Genomic DNA, 19,101 nt, shown 5'->3' with positions numbered 1-19,101 from the left:
CCAACTGGGCCAGCAGCAGATCCTGCGTCCAGTTGGGCTTTCTTTCCATTTTGTCCATTTTGGCGAGTTCATAACCCACCGTCATTCAACTATTACATTACTTCAATAGAAGCAACATTTCCTTGCTTTAAGTAGTCTAGTTAGGCTAATAGAATGTCAGTTAAAGCAAGTGTTAATGCAAGTGTCGTTTTTTCATTATTTGGCAAGTGAAGGTTTTCATTAGTATTAGGCACCATTCACATATACCGCCTAAAAATGCAAGGCTCGCCGCGTTTTCCCGGTGGTTGCGCTCCGATTGGTTCTTGTCACGTAACCTACGGTGCGCTCATACGGACGTGCTTGGAAAAAAACGTGTGTGCATACCCTGCGCCTACATTTAAAATAACGAACTTGAGTGCGCAAAAGACGCGATATGTGAACACTGCATGCCCTTAGGCTACCTTGAATAATTTCATTCATGAATTTTCTCTCTCTGCCTTTTTAGAATTATACTTTACTGGGGCCTGCGCAAACATGTCATTATATAGCCTATGCATTTCGACGACATTTACTTTTTTTTTTCATTTATCATTATGTTGTGTAGGACACAGACATATTTAGGCTAGATGTCGAAATTCAATGATTTGTTGCTGTGTTATTTTCCGCATGATGGCCCTGTCTGTCAGGGTTCTGTCACTTCTGTCTAGTCTATTTCTTGGTTTTGTGACAGAGCCCTGACATTCCTGTTTTGTCTTGTCTGTGCCTTGTTTCATGTAGTTATTGTCTTGTGCTGCACGCAGCTTGTGTTTTCACTAGCTGTGTGCTTTTGTCATGTTTTGTGTGAACTCGTGGCTTATGAGTGTTTTCAATAGCTGCGTGTTCATGTCTCATTTTGTGTGTGCACATGGCTGGTGATTGGTTTACTGGCCATGTGCTTGTGTTAGTTATGTTTGGTGAGCACATGGCTTTTCATGTTATGTTTCCTTGTGCCATGTGCTCTCCTGTTTATTGTCTAGCCCCTCCCATCTTGTTACCTGTTTCATTTGCTCCTCCAGTCCTCCCTCGTTACCTTATTGATTATTTGCCCCACCTGTCCTCCCTTGTTACCTCCTTTGTTTGTTCTCCCTATTTATTCTCCTTGTGTCTGCAGTCCTGTGCTGTTTCGTTGTTGTATGTACCTGGTTTGTTCCTTGTTCCCATCTCCCAGCCCTTGCCCCTCCACTCGTCAGACGAAGGAACGCTATGGCAAGCTCTCTCTTCGTCAAGGGAGGTCTACAGTTAAAGAGTTTGCCCACCAGTTTTTCATCACTGCGGTGGGGCTCGACATTAACAACACGGCACTTAAGGACATTTTTAACAGCGGTCTGAATGAGTCTGTCAGCGCCTGGGAGATGGAAATGCTGGGGATATTGTCTTTCTGGCAGTTTGGGTTTTTGTATACCACCGTGGGGAAGAGGGTGGTCTTCAGCCTCTTAGCCCACCTCCCATTCAACTCACAGACTGGCAGGTCCCCAGTCCTCCGATGACTCCTTCGGGGAGAGGGAGGAGGAGGAACGGGTCCACCTCATCTGCCCCCTATACTGAGGCACCTGTGATTGTTGCAGCCCCACTAGGTGTGGCTAAAGAAGCTGCAGTTTCCCCAGAGGTTGTCCCCACATCACCTCACCCTTGTAGGCGCAGGAGGAGGGCTCCTATTGCTCACTCAAGTCTGGTGGTCCAGGAGGACCCAATTTCAGTGATCCCTAGTCCGGTGTTCCAGCGGGACCCAATCCCGGTGGTCCCAGAGTTGTCTACTCTCCCTGTCGCACCCCCAGTGTTGGCCAAAGAGGCTGCAGCACTCCTAGTGGTGTTCGAAGAGGCTGCAGTGCCACCTAAGGTGACAGAAAAGGCTGCAACACTCCCAGAGGTGGTAAGTTACTTCCCACAGCCTTGGCCTCGTAAGCAGAGGAGGAGAAGGAAGGCTTCCTCTGTTTCACCTGGTCCTGTGGTCCTAGAGCTCCCAAGTTCAGTGCTGCCAGAGCTCCCTGTTATGGCCATGGAGGCCATCCCTGAGCAGCTCGCTCTTTCTGTCTGTCCTGTCGAAGATGCAGCTCTCTCCTTGTATATTGCAGCTGTTATGTGTGTCTGGGCCACACATACCTCCCTGCTTACTACCTTAACTCCATCCTCTCCTGAGCCACCCATTTCCACCATCAGTCCTGCCATGGCCAAGAGGGCTGTCTTCACCTGTTATGTTTTGGCTATCCTGCGTGCCTTGAATATGCACAGGGCTTTTGACTCAGAACCGGTCTGCCACCCAGAGCCTGCTGTCATCCCTGAGCAGCCCGCTGTCGTCCCTGAGCCGCCGGCTCTCACAGTAACGGCCAAGAAGACTGTCCCAGAGCAGCCTGCTGTCGTCCCAGAGCCGCCCGCTCTCACAGAAACGGCTATGAAGGGTGCCCCAAAGAAGCCCGAGTGTCTTGCTCTGCCGGCTCCACCCATGCTGTCTGTCATGCCAGCTCCACTCAAGCTCCTGGAGACCACTCTTCTGGAGTTTCATTTCATCGTGGCCGGTCAGCCAGAGACTGTTGTTCACGTCGCGTCTGCCCAGCCAGGGACAGTTGTTCAAGTCACGTCTGCACAGCCTGAGACAGTTGTTCACGTCATATCTGCACAGCCTGAGACAGTTGTTCACGTCATGTCTGCACAGCCTGAGACAGTTGTTCACATCACGTCTGCACAGCCTGAGACAGTTGTTCACGTCACGTCTGCACAGCCTGAGACATTTGTTCACGTCATGTAGGCACAGCCTGAGACAGTTGTTCACGTCATGTCTGCACAGCCTGAGACTGTTGTTCACGTCATGTCTGCACAGCCTGAGACAGTTGTTCACGTCACGTCTGCACAGCCTGAGACAGTTGTTCATGTCATGTCTGCACAGCCCGAGACAGTTGTTCACGTCACGTCTGCACAGCCTGAGACAGTTGATGACTCCATGTAGGCACAGCCTGAGACAGTTGTTCACGTCACGTCTGCCCAGCCTGAGACAGTTGTTCACGTCACGTCTGCCCAGCCTGAGACAGTTGTTCAAATCACGTCTACCGAGCCAGAGTTTCATGTCAAGTCTCCCTATCCAGAGACTGTTCACACCAGCTCAGCCGTGCTTGTGTCTTCGGACAAGAAGGCTCCATCTCCTGTCCCGGGTCCAGTAATGGTCCCAGTCAACCATCCAGACATGCATGACATACCCTGGCCCTCAGTTGGGACTCCTGCACCGCTGGAGCCCGCCTGGTCTGTCCCTCCAGCACCGCCCTGGCCTTCTGCTGGGATTTCTGATCCGCTGCAGCCCGCTTGGTCTGTCCCTCCAGCACCGCCCGGGCCTTCTGCCGGGATTCCTGGTCCGCTGGAGCCCGCATGGTCTGTCCCTCCAGCACCATCCTGGCCTTCTTCTGGGATTCCTGATCTGCTGGAGCCCGTTTGGTCTGTCCCGCCATGGCCCTCTGCTGGGACTCCAGACCCGTCTGAGCCTCCCTGGCTCAACCCTCCCGTCCCTCCCTGGTCCCTTCTAGAGTCTTCCTGGACTGTCATGTTGGCACTGACTTGGCTCCCCAAATTCCCTACCTTGTCTGTGTTTTGAGCTTCCCGTCTTGTGTTTTTCTGTTGGTGAGTCATGTTCCTGTCTTGTTTTTTGGTGTTCCTCCTTTGAGACGTCAGGTGGCGTCCCTTTGAGGAGGGATACTGTCAGGGTTCTGTCACTTCTGTCTAGTCTATTTCTAGTCTGTTTATTGTCTAGCCCCTCCCATCTTGTTACCTGTTTCATTTGCCCCTCCAGTCCTCCCTCGTTACCTGATTGATTATTTGCCCCACCTGTCCTCTCTTGTTACCTCCTTTGTTTGTTCTCCCTATTAATTCTCCTTGTGTCTGCAGTCCTGTGCTGTTTCATTGTCGTATGTACCTGATGTGTTTGACTTGATGTCAAGTCAAGTTAAATCAAGTCAAGTTATCAAGTCTTTTCCCCTACGGGGTAGTTTTGTTTGCATTTTTGTCTTGTTTTTATCATTAAAAGACCCATCTTCTCTGCACCTGAGTCCTTGCTCCTTTCACCACCACCACACCTGACACTGTCATCTAACAACCAATCACCGTGATCATTGCGAGGAAGCTTGTGCATGAGAATTGACGTCATCCATAGCAACGAAGACTCGCTCTTAGTTTAGGAGTTGTCATTTTTCCTTACTAAGAGTAGGTCTGAAAGGCGTTGTGAATAACTTTTAAGAGAAAACTCCTAGCTATAATATTTTAGTGCGATTTAGGAGTACTCCTAGTGGTAAGATAAAATTCTTTGTGAATACGGCCCCTGAACTCTCTCTCTCTCTCTCTCTCGCTATATATATATATATATATATATATATATATATATATATATATATATATACATATATATATTGTTTTGTTTGTTTGTTTTACATTTGTAAAAGTTGTGTAATTGATACATAAGAATGGCAAGGATATCTTAATAACTCTGAGACTGGTTGCACATGCTGTGTGGCTTGTGTTCGGCTGTAAGTTACTCCTCCAGTGCCTCTCTGACTGAGCTCTGGGACAATCAAGTGCTATTATGCTAATCACACATCATGCATTCTCTGAATATTCATCGAGGTCTGCTCTCTGCAATGTCCTTGCTGAACTTTCTGTTACCTGCAGCCAGTGTGAGGGAAGGGAAGAGAAATGGAAGGAGAGGGGGGCAGCTGGAGGGAGAATGAGGAAGAAGGATTGCATTAAAATTGCCCGTGGGTTATCCATTAGACATGGTAGTGGGCTAGCTTTGGGAGGTCACATGAATTCTTGTGCCCTGTATCACTTCACCCAAGTGCTGCTTATTTAATAGTTCACCCAGTGCTTGAATAAACACCTCAAGTTTTATGAATGAGTCTAATTTCATGCTCTACCACTACTAAATGGCAAATATATGTACATCACTCGGCTCAGACATTCCCCCCCCCTGCTTTTTCTGTTTTTTACCTGCATTACCAATATTCTCACTATCCTTTCATAAATATAATAAATATTTCAGCAGCGTATGAGAAAAAGTATAATATTCTAGAGTTTTTATTTATGATTAGTAATATTTTCATTCTACCAATCAAAAGTTTGGAGTCAAGTGTAATGTTTTTGAAAAAGTCTCTTATGTTCACCAAGACTGCTCTTATTTGGTCAAAGATACAAGTAAAATGGTGATATTTACAAATATTCCAATGTAAAATAATTTCATTTTTCAATATATAAGTTTACTCCTGTCAAGCTAAATTTTCAGCACCATTACTCCAGTCTTCATTGTCACATGATTCTTCAGAAATCATTGGGGCTTTTTCTTTTTGTATTTACTGTCACTTTTGATTAAGATAATGCATCCTTGTTGAACAAAAGTTAATTTCATAAGAAAAAAATCTTACTGACTGGCAGTTTTAAAAAAGTTTGTTAATTAGGGAAGGAGGAGGCGGCATTTTTCGGCACATTTTAACACAAAAATAAAAACAACAAAACGCAAGTAAATCGGCAGCCCCTCACAGGCGACTGCCTCATAATCTAAAACAAAACAACTTAAAGTCCTGGCCTGATCCTCTCTCATCTTGCACTGTCGTCACTCCTTTTATCCTTCCAGAGCTCCTCCATGGGACTCGAGACCAATGTGGCGCGGTGGTGACTGTTGGTGACACTCGTGCCACCGGCCTCGCACTGTTCCCATGGATTTCGGCCCCACCCTGCTTGCCACAGCAGTATATATTTATTATTTTAAAGATTTCTTTTCTGTTTTCTCCCTCAAAAAGCATCACTCGTCTAAAATTTCACCATTACTATATCAACTACTTATATCAGCACAATTTGAAATAACAATGTCTAATTTAATACAGAAAAACAAATGTTTAAGTAAGTTTGCAAGATATAAAAATCCAATTCGCAAAATGACAGTTCTATCATTTGGCTTAAATAAAACTCTCTTACACTGCCACATGTCATTAGGCTACTCTTAGTGTTGAGCCCTGTATTAGATTTGTTGGTAACACTTTAGAATACGGTTCCTTTGTTAAGGCGGGCGTACATGGTGCGATTTTTTTTATTTTTATTTTTTTTGCTGTTTTACAAGCTCGCAGATGATTTTTTTCACTCGGGAGAAATCGTGTGTAAATCGGTTATGCTCACATGTCGCGGCTCGTATCGTGTGCGAGAAAGATACTAGCCGAGCACCTCTCGACCTCCCGATAATTTTTAAGCATGTCTAAAAAGTTCGGGAGCTATCGGCTTGCATTCATGAGGTGTGTGCGGTTGAATGAGCCGATTTGTCGATCTATCTGAACTTGACCAATCAGGAGCTGAGGAAATCCACAGAAGAAAGACGGAAATGGTGTGGACTACTAGAAACACTGCTTCAATTAATGTTTTTATGATGACTTTGTGAAAGGTTAACTAAACAGCTTCTGCCTTGTTCCTACTGGACAGTATTTGGCATATTTCATTCTGAAACATCTCCTATTATGCTATTATTTTTGATAGTGTTTTGCATTTCTTACAGATTCTAACAAGTCACGATGATCATTACGTTTGTTTCTTCCTAAAAGAAATTACAGTTTGTCTACAGCCTAAGCTTTTTTTTTATTAATGCTGACGGAACAATTTTGCCAGATATTGCTACGAAAAACAAGCAAAAACTAACAAAAACAAAGAAATTATATAAAAATCTGAAATAAGTTCAAAGCTTGTGTTTTGGAAATAAGATTAATTTATTACGAACCACTTTAATAACTTCCTAAATTGTGACATTAATCCAAAAAACAAGTCCAGATACTGTCACCTTTCCATTATGTGGACCTGACAACACGGGATCTGGCACCCGCGCCCTCACTCACAACGCGCTCAAGCTCACTCAAGCCCCGTTCACTGCGCTATAGCTTTCTCGCAGCAAAATTAATTGCAAACACTCACATGAGGTGGTTTAAACAGCTAATTAATCATTCAGAGAGCTTGACATTTTTTTTTTTATTTGTAGCCTACCGTAACTACGTTTTTTAACTCATTCACACACACACACACACACACACACACACAAGGGTGACTGGACGTCCGTTTCCTGGTGCTGAAATAATCACGGCTTGTATCAATATTTTATGCTGTTATGAGAGAGTTTTTGAATGAATAACTACACAAGAGCCAATGAGTAACACAATATTAACAATCTAGTAACTGTAATTAACTAACAAAAAACTCTGATTAACAAACTAGTAAGTAGCGCACAGAGGAAGTGGTAGTTCACTAATAACTAATCAATAACTACTACTTTTTGAATGCTTCCCAGAGAACTACTGAAAGTTGATTAAATATCTAATAACTACTATTAACTTAAAAAAAACAAAAAAAAAACTCTGATTATCGAATTAGTAAGTAATAGCGTATAGATGAAAGTGTTACTATATACTTCTATGGGAATTACTAATTATTTGTATCCGTATTCTAAAGTGAAGATCATGGGAACTAACTAGTAATGACTCAAGTGTTACTACATGATCTAGTCATGATTTGTGACACACTAAAGTCATTTCAAGGGTTTGAGATGTTTGGTGAACTTTAGTTTACTTTTAGAAAATTTCTTTAGAAGTATGTAGTAACACTTGAGTCATTACTAGTTAGTTCCCACAATCTTCCCATGATCTAGATATTTAATAAACTTTCAATAGTTCTCTAGGAAGCATTCACAAAGTATTAATCATTGATTAGTTAATAGTGAACTACCACTTCATCTGTGCGCTATTACTCACTAGTTCGTTAATCAGAGTTTCTTGTTACTTAATAATAGTTACTAGATTGTTAATATTGTGTTACTCATTCGTTCTTGTGTAGTTATTCATTAACGAAGGAACCATATTCTAAAGTATTACCGATTTGTTGATTAATAAATATATATATATTTTTTTTTATAGTCTGTGCATATCATGACCCTGAGGAACTGGCGAGAGGTAAGGCATTATTTTGTAACACATCACTGATATCACATTAGCATTAGTGATCATGGGAGTCGTTCTGATGTTTTGCAGCGTGTGGACCATCTGTTGAAGCAGGAAAAGTTCATGGAGGCTCTGTCTCTGGCCTGGTCCTTCCACGAGGGCACTGCCAAAGCTGTGTTAGGTCAATAAATTTTATTTATTTATTTATTATTATTTATTTCTGTGAAAATGCTTGCACATTTCAGCCCTCTTTTCCAAGATCATAAAAGATTTTTTAAAAAGTCTCCCACCAAAAAAAGAAGAAAAGAATGCTGTTTGATTAGATTTAGGGTTAAAACAGATTTGAATGCTTCAATTATATCACAAAATACTCATAGGAATTAAGACCTAATGTGATACGTTTATGTTACAGGTTTATTTGCAGACCCTGCTAAGAGAAAAGGTGTGGTTGCGGACAAGGTAATGAGTTAATACAATGATACAATCTGAAATCTTGGTCTCACCATGAACATAGCCATAGAAGATGGAATGGTGTTAAAAATGAAAAAAAAAAGAAAAGAAATAAAATTACAATGACACGGGTACGATTACACGACAACGTGCTAAAAACGGAAAATGAAAACGATTGTCGTCCATAGTAGCTTTTCCATTGCGTTTCAGAAAAGATCTCCGTCCACTTTACATGACTAAAAACTCATGTCACGACCATTCCTGCACACTGGGCATGTGCATAGTGTAAGCAATTGCTTGCTTTCATAAATTACTCTAATAATAGCTTGCCTCTTGTGCATGTTGGCAGATGCAGTATTAGCAGTATTATCTAAAATGCAGAATTTAACTGCATAATGGCTTCTAATAAGGTCAGCAAAGCTTTCTGCTGTTCCATCTCCATGTTATTGTTTACACGGCCATCGAGACTGGACTGGTACAGACCTGTTAAGAGAAATGGCTCTGGTCTGTTACGGTGCGTGTCCACTAGAGCAGAGCAGAGCGAGCGTTTTCAATAAATTCCTATGGAAGCTTGCGAGTGTGAAACTCAACTTCCATAGGAGTTAATTGAAAACGCCCGCTCTGCTCCGCGGCACTGGACACACACAGTAACAGACCAGACTGTTCTGGTAGTGTAATGTGGGCTGCCATGCCTTCATTTGCAAAAGTCTCCGTTTTGGTCCATTTACAATGAAACGCAACCCCTGCGTTTTCAAACTAAAACAAGGTCAGCAGCGTTTCCAGTTGTCGAGGGTCGAAAACACCAGAGTGGTGTGTAGACCCAAATTCATAGCAGGAGGTATGCGTTTTAAAACAAAAACGTAACGAGGTAACTCGAATCGAAGTAACTTCACTACTTATTTCTTTCATTTCCCGTTTCTTAATTTACCGTGTAGATACATGGACGAACATGATAGCCTATCACCACTTTTTGCCCTATCATCACTTTATTGTACTATATTTATACAAAATAGCATGAGAGAACAATATCCCTGTCTGCACAAATAAGTATGCCGCACTGTAAAATTCATAAACAACAGGATAAAGGAGGCTATGGTGGGGTAATTTTTTAAATGGAGTTAGACACACAAGTGTCAAAACAGGCTTTGGGAGAATAAATCTCTTCTCCTGAGAACAAAACCTGCTTTTTATTCGACTCATTGCAATAAAAAAAAAAAAAAAAAAATAAGAGGTCAATGAAAAATAATAAAATAAAGGTCACTTTATGCCATAAAGTTCTTAATCCTAATTAACAATGCATTTTTCTAAACCTGGGGGATTAATGGTCGACAGGGGAAGCATGTCTTCTACAATGAACCCTGCAACAATCCTATTCATTTCGTTTTGTGTTATCCAAGACTTCCGAGCCTTGTTTATACTCGACGCGTCCGCACAAGTGTGATGTTGCGTGCAGCAAAAATTATTTCATTGTGGTGTGGGCGGTCGCACAAGACCCCATTTCACTTGAAGTGCACGGCTTTTTTTGTAAAAGCGCACGCGGTGCCGAATCCGAGGATGAACGAATTTAAGAAGCCGAAACTGCACCGAGCATGTAGCCTACATCTCCGCAACGGCACCCAGTTTGCGCATCTACAGTAAATCAGTTATTTATGTTTACAAAATGAGCCTAAGATCCATTTTTTATAAAATGTCAACGAAACTTAATGAAATGTTTAGTGAAATTAGAAAATAGCGATTGTTCATTTAGTTCTATAGCCTATACATGTTTTTATATCCACATATTTTGTTCCAATGTCACAAGTAATAATATTAGGGTTTATTAGAGTAGCCTACATTTCACACGAATATTTTTGTCCTTTCGAGCAATAAACTGAAAGTAATGTGAATATTGCCACTTGCCGAAACCCCCTGTTTCCATCTCCACTTTCCTCTCTCCTTTGCACCGGCAGCTATGTCACTCAAATCGGTCTCTGTGGCAACGGTACACACGCACCACTAGACGGAACTTTCCACACAGTCAAACACGGCTTGGGTAACGCAGGAAAGTGCGTTCCTATAGTATAGTAAGGTAATGTAGTTACCTTAGTAGTAGTTTTTGTAGTTTTTAGTGTAATGCGTTACTTTACTTCGTTACCCAAAAAAGTAATATTGTTACTGTAATTCGTTACTTTGTAACTCGTTACCTCCAACACTGCTTAGGACCATGTGATATTTCAGTTTTTCTTTCTTAATAAATGTGCAAAAATGTCAACAATTCTGTGTGTTTCTGTCAATATGGGGTGCTGTGTGTACAATAATGAGGGAAAAAAAAACTTAAATGATTTTAGCAAATGGCTGCAAAATAACAAAGAGTGAAAAATGTAAGCGGGTCTGAATACTTTCCGTACCCACTGTAATCACCCTTGTAATTCGCTTCAACCTGTTTGAACTTTATGATTTTTTTTTAATTCATACTTTACATTATTTTATAAAACGTTCAAGTGGTACGCGTAAGGCATTGGAAGCAAGCAGAGTTTGGCTGTATTAAATGCCTGTAAAATCTAAGCTCAGAATTGATTTGAGATTGAATCGTGATGCATTTTGAAAATCTCAGAATCGATCCAGAATAATTTCTCGATTCACCATGCATCGAATGCATTTATTGTCCCAGCCCTACACACTAAGAAAAAGAGGCTTGTCTAGGCCATAAAGTACCACTAGAGGTGTTCTGAAGACAGTTAGTAGGTCTTATGGCCAGTCTTTAGTTCATCATGAATACGTCCTCATAAGTAAAATAAGTTCTCACTGTGTGACATCATACATGGATGGGGAAGCGTGGTTGTCTGGGGCGCTGTTGCTGTATCCAGTGTTGGCATACTTAGCCAAAGGACATTTTGCAGCACCCGCTGATTTACTTTAGTTTGCTAAGTGGTAATACCTAAAAAAAAGGGGAAACCCTAAAATGGTTAATAAACTTAATATTAAAATATGCGATGCATATTTATTTTGTGCTATATAATATGTATAATATGTGATGTTTATGTCTATGTTGATGTAGAATGTATGTTAGATGTTGTAAACATAGACACGGCAAGGAAAATTTCAGACTCGTCTGACAATTATGTATAAAGTAAAGTAAATAATTAACTCTTTGAGTTCTACTCTCTAACTCAACAAATGATCTAATTTGAATCCTGCCTCTATTATAATAAGAACTTTTTTTTCTTTTGAGACTCAATTTCATATCTATCAATATCTATCTGTAAATAAAGAGCTGTAAATGATAGCTATGATGGCTCAATTAACTTCTTATAGGTATATAAAAACTATTCACCATTTATTTATTTTTTGAGCAAAAAAAAAAAAAAAGGCAAATTCCTCTGGTTCTTTTCTCTCTTCACAGATGGTAGAAATGTTGTTACACTATGTGGACCACTCTCTGAAAAAGTGTCCAGAGCAAGGGAAAATCCAAGTGATGGAGCAGCACTTCCAGGTAATGGGTCACCTAGAGAAGCACTCTCAAATGGCTATTTTAGGAAATCGAATCGTTAGTTTTAGACAGAGCTCAAGAAGTGAAATATTTTTTCATATTGTTATTTAACAATTTTGATATTATTTAATGAGAGAGTTAGACTGAGTTGTAGAGTTTTTCAGCATAATAGAATCTTTTTAGTGAGGTGAGAGAGAGGAGAGCAGACTCGGAGAGCGATGTAGGCTCCTTTATGTCAGATTTTTGGCCTGTGGCATCCATTTTTAAACTGCATCTCATCATAAGGCGGAAATCACATACAATAATGGCTCACTAATGACATTTCTCCTCTGCCTCTGGGTCTGGCTCACTCTCAGATTTATTTTTGCCATTAAGAAGCACTCTGTCATCACAAAAATAAGGCACTCACCATAGCCAAATGGCAGATTTAGCTCTGTATATCTAGGGCAATGTGGAATGTTATGCTGCTCTAACTGCCTGTCTGTTAGACTCACTTTTTTACCGCCCAGGGAATATGCACATTTAATTACTTCACCCATGTTCATTGGACTATGATTCTTTAGCAATTAGGACATTCACAATATATTCACAATTGTATGTTGCCGATATATATATATATATATATATATATATATATATATATATATATATATTTTTTTTTTTTTTTTTAATGTGGATGTTTTATTTGGACAACAGAACATGTTATTAGGGCCCAAGCCCTGAAAGGGCGAAGGCCCTATTGTTTTCCTAACGATTATTATTATTATTATTATTTATACGACTATTTGGGCACTTTTGGGGCCCTTAACATGCTCAAAAACTCTTGAAACTTTGCACACGGGTCAGAATCCGCGGCCATCAGGGCCGGGCTGAAGATGGTACCCGGGCGTGGCAGGGGGGCTAGACAGCGCCCCCTGGAACGGGGTCTGAAAACTTGGTCCATAAATCAAACACGCTTGCATGTAATAATATGAAACTCGGTGCACATATAGATCTCATCGTTCATATATACCTCAAACTATTACTTTTTACCCCAGCCCAACAGGAAGTCGGTTATTTAGGGTTGTTCATAAAACACTCGCAATGGAATTTGAAGTACTCCTCCTAGAGAATTGAAACACACGGCACGAAACTCGGTCAGCATGAAGTCAAGGCATTGAGGATGAAAGTTTGCGAGGGGATTTTTGATATCTTGAACGGTTTGGCCGTGGCGAGGAAACGAAATTATGGCGAGAATCGTGAAACAGGAAGTGTGTCAGAACTTCAGCATACATTAACTGATCTTGATGAAACTTCAGCAGTTTGTTTGCTGTAAGAGGACGATCACATGGATGTGAATATTGTGAGTCAAAGTTATAGCGCCACCAACTGGCAGCAGGAAGTGTGTCACTTTCAAAATGCTTTGAAATCACCCTCTTATTTTTACCCGATTTGCTTCAAACTTAATCTGTATAATGTAAATAGATAGGAGATAAGGACCTGTGAATGGATTCTTGATATCTTTGATACTGTTGCCGTGGCAACGCATCAAACTTTAAAATTCTTTTTTTTGATGATTTTGAGACTCTTAGCGGCTTTTGGGGCCCTTAACGGGTTTGAAAACTCTTGAAACTTTGCACACAGGTCAGATCCCACAGCCATCAGAGCCGGGCTGAAGATGGTACCTGGGTGTGGCAGGGGGGCTAGACAGCGCCCCCTGGAACGGGGTCCGAACACTTGGTCCATAAATCAAACACGCTTGAATGTAATAATATGAAACTCGGTACACATGTTGATCTCATCGTTTCATCTATACCTCACACTCTTACTTTTTACCCCAATCCAACAGGAAGTCGGCTATTGAGGTTTTTTTGTAAAACGCTCGCAATGGAATGTGCAATACTCCTCCTAGAGAATTCAAACACACGGCACGAAACTCGGTCAGCATGAAGTCAAGGCATTGAGGATGAAAGTTTGCGAGGGGATTTTTGATATCTCGAACGGTTTGGCCGTGGCGAGGAAACGAAATTATGGTGAGAAACGTGAAACAGGAAGTGTGTTATAACTTCAGCATACATTAACTGATCTTGATGAAACTTCAGCAGTGTGTTCGCTGTAAGAGGACGATCACATGGATGTGACTATTGTGAGTCAAAGTTATAGCGCCACCAACTGGCAGCAGGAAGTGTGTCACTTTCAAAATGCTTTGATATCACCCTTTTATTTTTACCCGATTTGCTTCAAACTTCATCTGTATAATGTAAACATACGGCAGATGTAAACCTGTGAATGGATTCTTGATATCTTTGAAACTGTTGCCGTGGCAACGCATCAAACTTTACCATTCTTTTAGGATGCTTTTGAGACCCTTAGCATGCTTCAAATCGCATGAAACTCGACAGACACATCACATTTATTAGCCAGTAGACATGTGCAAAGTTTCAGAAACGGGCGTGGTGAGGGCTCAGTAGCGCCACCTTTTGAAAAAAGTGGGGTTGTTAGTTTTAACTAGAGTTACAAAAATCGGTATGTATATTGTACTCCTCGAGCCGGACAACTTTCTAATTGACACTCATTAGCTAGGACCCACAGAAAGTCAGATATCTTTGTTTGAATGTAGAGAAAATCTTAGAATTTTGCCAGTCTCTCAGTGTCTCTCTGTGTGAGTGAGAGGAGGGGCGCCTGTCAGGTTAATTTTAACCCTTTATTTGCTGTGTGCGACTTCTCTGGCATTTTCGGGGGCCTTAACATCCTCTAAAACTCTTGAAACTTTGCACACGGGTCAGAACCCATGGCCATCAGGGCCGGGCTGAAGCTGGTCATCGGGCGTGGCAGGGCGGCTCGACAGCGCCCCCTGGACTGGGATTCGAACATTTGTCCATAAATCAAACACACTTGCGTGAATTAATATGAAACTCGGTACAATTATAGATCACATCAGGCCAAACAACTTTCGTGCTCTAAGTTTTACGACAATTAAAATGGAAGTTGAGAATTATGGGTTGTTTGAATAGTTGTCCTAGGAGAAATACATCAAATTACAACGCATGTGTTTACCAATCACAATCAAACTCGGTGTGCAAGAAGTCAAGACATTGAGGATGAAAGTTTGTGAGGGGATTTTTGATATCTCAAACGGTTTGGCCGTGGCGAGGAAACGAAATTATGGCGAGAAACGTGAAACAGGAAGTGTTATAACTTCAGCATACATTAACATATCTTGATGAAACTTCATCAGTGTGTTCGCTGTAAGAGGACGATCACATGGATGTGACTATTTCGAGTCAAAGTTATAGCGCCACCAACTGGCAGCAGAAAGTGTGTCACTTTCAAAATGCTTTGAAATCAACCTCTTATTTTTACCCGATTTGCTTAAAACTTCATCTGTATAATGTAAATACATGGCAGATGAAGACCTGTGAATGGATTCTTGATATCTTTGATACTGTTGCCGTGGCAACGCACCAAACTTTAAAATTCTTTTTTTTTTGATGATTTTGAGACTCTTAATGGCTTTTGAGGCCCTTAACGGATTTGAAAACTCTTGAAACTTTGCACACAGGTCATATCCCACAGCCATCAGGCCCGGGCTGAAGATGGTACCTAGGCGTGGCAGGGGGGCTAGACAGCGCCCCCTGGAACGGGGTCCGAAAACTTGGTCCATAAATCAAACATGCTTGCATGTAATAATATGAATGAAAAACTTCATCTGTATAATGTAAACAGATGAAAAACTTCATCTGTATAATGATGAAAAACAGATGAAAAACTTCATCTGTATAATGTAAACATACGGTAGATGTAGACCTGTGAATGGATTCTTGATATCTTTTAAACTGTTGCCGTGGCAAAGCTTCAAACTTTGAAATTATTTTAGGATGCTTTTGAGACTCTTAGCATGCTTGAAATTGCATGAAACTCAACAGACACATCACATTTATTAGCCAGTAGACATGTGCAAAGTTTCAGAAACGGGCATGGTGCAGGGACTAAATAGCGCCACCTTTTGACAAAAGTGGGGTTGTTATTTTTATCTACAGTTACAAAAATCGTTATATACATTGTACTCCTCAAGCCAGACAACTTTCTAATTCATAGTCATTAGCTCAGACCAAGAGGAAGTCAGATATTTTGGTTTGAATATGGTGAGACTCTCTCTGAGCCTACGTCCGTGTATGGCAAGCCCTTTTAACATTTAAAAGCTAAGTTTGCCTATCCGGAAATTAACATTTTAGATATCAACAATGTCTTTCTGTCTAGTCGTAATTACATTTTGGATAGTTTGTATTATCATTTAAGATATCTGTAACATAATTGTGACTAGTCAAAATGACAGACTATGGCAAGCCATAATTAACATTTAATCATGAAAGGGCCAAAGCCTTCGGCACCGCCACCCCGGTGCCTTTAGGTAACTAAAGGAGCCGGGGTTGCGGTGCCACCGGCTTGGGCCCGCCATCGCTGCTCGCAGCTATATTTAGAGTTGCTTCACAATTCTTCACTAACTCATGACTTGCATTCTTGTGTGCTAAAGGGATTCTTCATCCAAAAATGAGTAAAAAATGACAGCATTTTAATTTTTGGGTGATCTATGCCTTTAAGATGCCTTTTTATTCCATCTCTGATTTAAACTTTTGACACATTGAAAATTAGTTCAAAACACTAATTCAGTAATTTGTTCACAGAATACCTGTTGCATCATATATTAAAATGTTTTTGTAAAATATATAAATAAATATCGCTGGTTATTTACTATGAGTCAGACGTCTGGCAAACTCGGTTTAAATTCGAGTTCGAGTCCTACCTTGAGGTCCTTTCCCAATCATGTTTCCCTCTCTTCTCTTTTACCATTTATTGTCTCCCCTTAAAAACTAAGGCAAAAATAGAAGCATAAATTTCCCAGATATATAATAGAAAAACATGCCATGATTTTTAGTTGTATTGTTTTACTTATTGCATTTGCATTTAAATCTACTTGGCAATAATGGCTATTAGACCATTAATGGTTAATGGGGAAAATACATAATTATCAATGTGTATATTCTTGTCATTAAACATATTTTTCTTTAGGCATATTGTCCAGTCCAAATATTAATGTATGAAAGTTGAGACCATTATGGTAAGCGTCATTGCTTTGAACCTTAAAATTCATCTCCATTATGAGAGATCCTCTCATGGTATGCGTTTGAGCCACTTAATTTAAGCCCCTGTAAAGACTTTTTTTATCACCTTAGGCCCACATTATGCACACAGGATATTATTCCTCTGCATTCCCTCAAACAAATTATGGATACAGTTTTTTTGGATTCAGTCTTGGTCTGTTATCAGTAATCAATAACTGCTTACATACCGGCACTGTTCCTGTCTAAGATGCTGTGGTAACATGTCTTAAAAAAAAAAAAAAAAAAAAATCTTTTTCCAATTTTCAGCCAATTTCATACCTGCCTTTTATTTCAAAAATCAGATAATTCTATCAATGATGTTTTTTAATCAGGTTTGTAAAGCTTTACATAGCATTGCATTGGCTCTTTTAAGTCTTAAATGATACCTCATGACTGATTCATGGATAGATCCAAATGCTGCATTGATTTGTTTGATTATGACATACTTGGTCTTGTGTGGGACTTTGTGGTACTGTATTGGTTTCCTGGGTCATCATCACTCATCTTTCAACATACCTTTGGGTTGTTTTCCCAGTATATGCTCCCCCTGGCCTCTATTTTTGATAAATACAGTATGGTGTGTATTTTCATCTATTTGGCTACAACACCTAAATCGATCTTCCTTTACTTACAGCTTAACAATAAACACTCTCTTCAGCCATTGTTAGATTGCTTGAATGAACTTAATTGCTTTCAAGCTGTTTATAAAAAAAAAAAGAAAAAAAATCTAAAAGAAATCTTAAAACATATTTGTCACTAAAAAAAAGAGTGCTTTTTATTTTGACCAGCTTTCTCACCCTATATGATACACAGTGAGCAAGGAATTTAAAGCAAGGGAACAGTTTAAAGTTTTACAGATTGCTGCTGTTGTTATATATATTGTCTTACCACCTAGCTCTAGTTCTATGTTAGATTAAGTCTAGGGGACACACAGATTTCTTTCTCATTCTCTAGTTTACTTTGGCAACCCTAATGTAAATATTTATTTAATGTAAATATTTATAAAATGTATGTTTACAGTTTCTTACAGTATGCATCCTAATTCATGAATTCTCTCTCTCTCTCTCTCTTTTCTTCTTTTCCTTCAAACCCTATCACTCCGTCTTTTCTTGCTTCTTTCGTCTCCTCTGCAGGACATGGTTCCTGTTATGGTGGATTATTGTCTCCTTCTACAGAGGACGTGAGTGTATAAACACCTTTTGTCCTACACTCATACAGTACAAACACTTGTATATAATGGTGATGTGTGCACTCGGGACACCGTAGACTCTGAGCTTGTTTATTTTCTGGGAAGCATGAGTTTGCCAAACATGTCTGAAGCATTAATTAAATGTTCTGGTTTCAATACAACCTAAGCTTTGTGGACGACCAGTCGAACCACGAATGCCGAGCCAAGTTCTGGCTCGTTCACATCTCACCAGCGCACTTGGCTCAGCGTTCGTGGCTCGACTTCTCAAGACTGTTTTCCAAAGATGGCTCCTGCCTGTATTCACAAAGTGAACTGTCTTTATAAAATATCTTCTTATTAAACGGTCTGCACACTTACAATGTTCTCAATGCTTCGGTTTGCATGAAGGGACCCTGATTATGCTACCATGTTAGACTTGGGCTATTTTGAGCCTTGTTAGTGGTATTAACGAGCGATTTTTATTTTCATTACTTTATGCCCCATATACTAGCGTTATATGCTAAACAGTTTTTAGAGATAAAACTCTTTACATTCGATAATCATTAAAACAAATCTCAGAGAACAGTTGACTATGTACCAATGTGTAATTAGACCAAAAGTTCATTTTGCGCCAGAGTTGTCTTTTAAGCAGTGTTACTTTTGGGTTTCTTTAGGTAGACTGTCATAAACCCTTTTCAGGGAAATCAATTTTACATTTGCTTTTTTTTTTTTTTTTTTGATGTTTGCATATACAATTGGGATAGGGGAAGTACAGGGGTTGGACAATGAAACTGAAACACTGGCCAATGTTGGAGGTTTCACATCTATATGCCTGGCGGCCAATCTTCAGAGTGAAGCACGGGTGGATCAGTGATGGTTTGAGCTGACTATCATGACAATCCTGATTGTATTTGATGG

At 40.4% G+C, this 19,101-nt stretch overlaps 1 protein-coding gene across 2 annotated transcripts in view; it reads left to right on the top strand.

Moving 5' to 3' along the window:
• Positions 1-19,101, top strand: part of vps8 (VPS8 subunit of CORVET complex) — a 227,900-nt gene that overhangs the window by 29,228 nt on the left and 179,571 nt on the right. For both annotated transcript variants that reach the window (XM_039657435.2, XM_089132237.1), the window contains exons 16-20: positions 7,932-7,967; positions 8,046-8,136; positions 8,368-8,414; positions 11,788-11,877; positions 18,149-18,195. In XM_039657435.2, coding sequence (XP_039513369.2) covers positions 7,932-7,967; positions 8,046-8,136; positions 8,368-8,414; positions 11,788-11,877; positions 18,149-18,195 — 311 coding nt within the window. The remainder of the gene's footprint in view (positions 1-7,931; positions 7,968-8,045; positions 8,137-8,367; positions 8,415-11,787; positions 11,878-18,148; positions 18,196-19,101) is intronic.

The sequence above is a fragment of the Pimephales promelas genome, chromosome 6, assembly GCF_988280905.1.
Source record: "Pimephales promelas chromosome 6, fPimPro1.hap1.1, whole genome shotgun sequence".
Taxonomy (NCBI): Eukaryota; Metazoa; Chordata; class Actinopteri; order Cypriniformes; family Leuciscidae; genus Pimephales; species Pimephales promelas.
The sequence above is the reverse complement of the archived record's forward strand: the minus strand, read 5'-3'. Positions and strand labels throughout refer to the sequence as shown.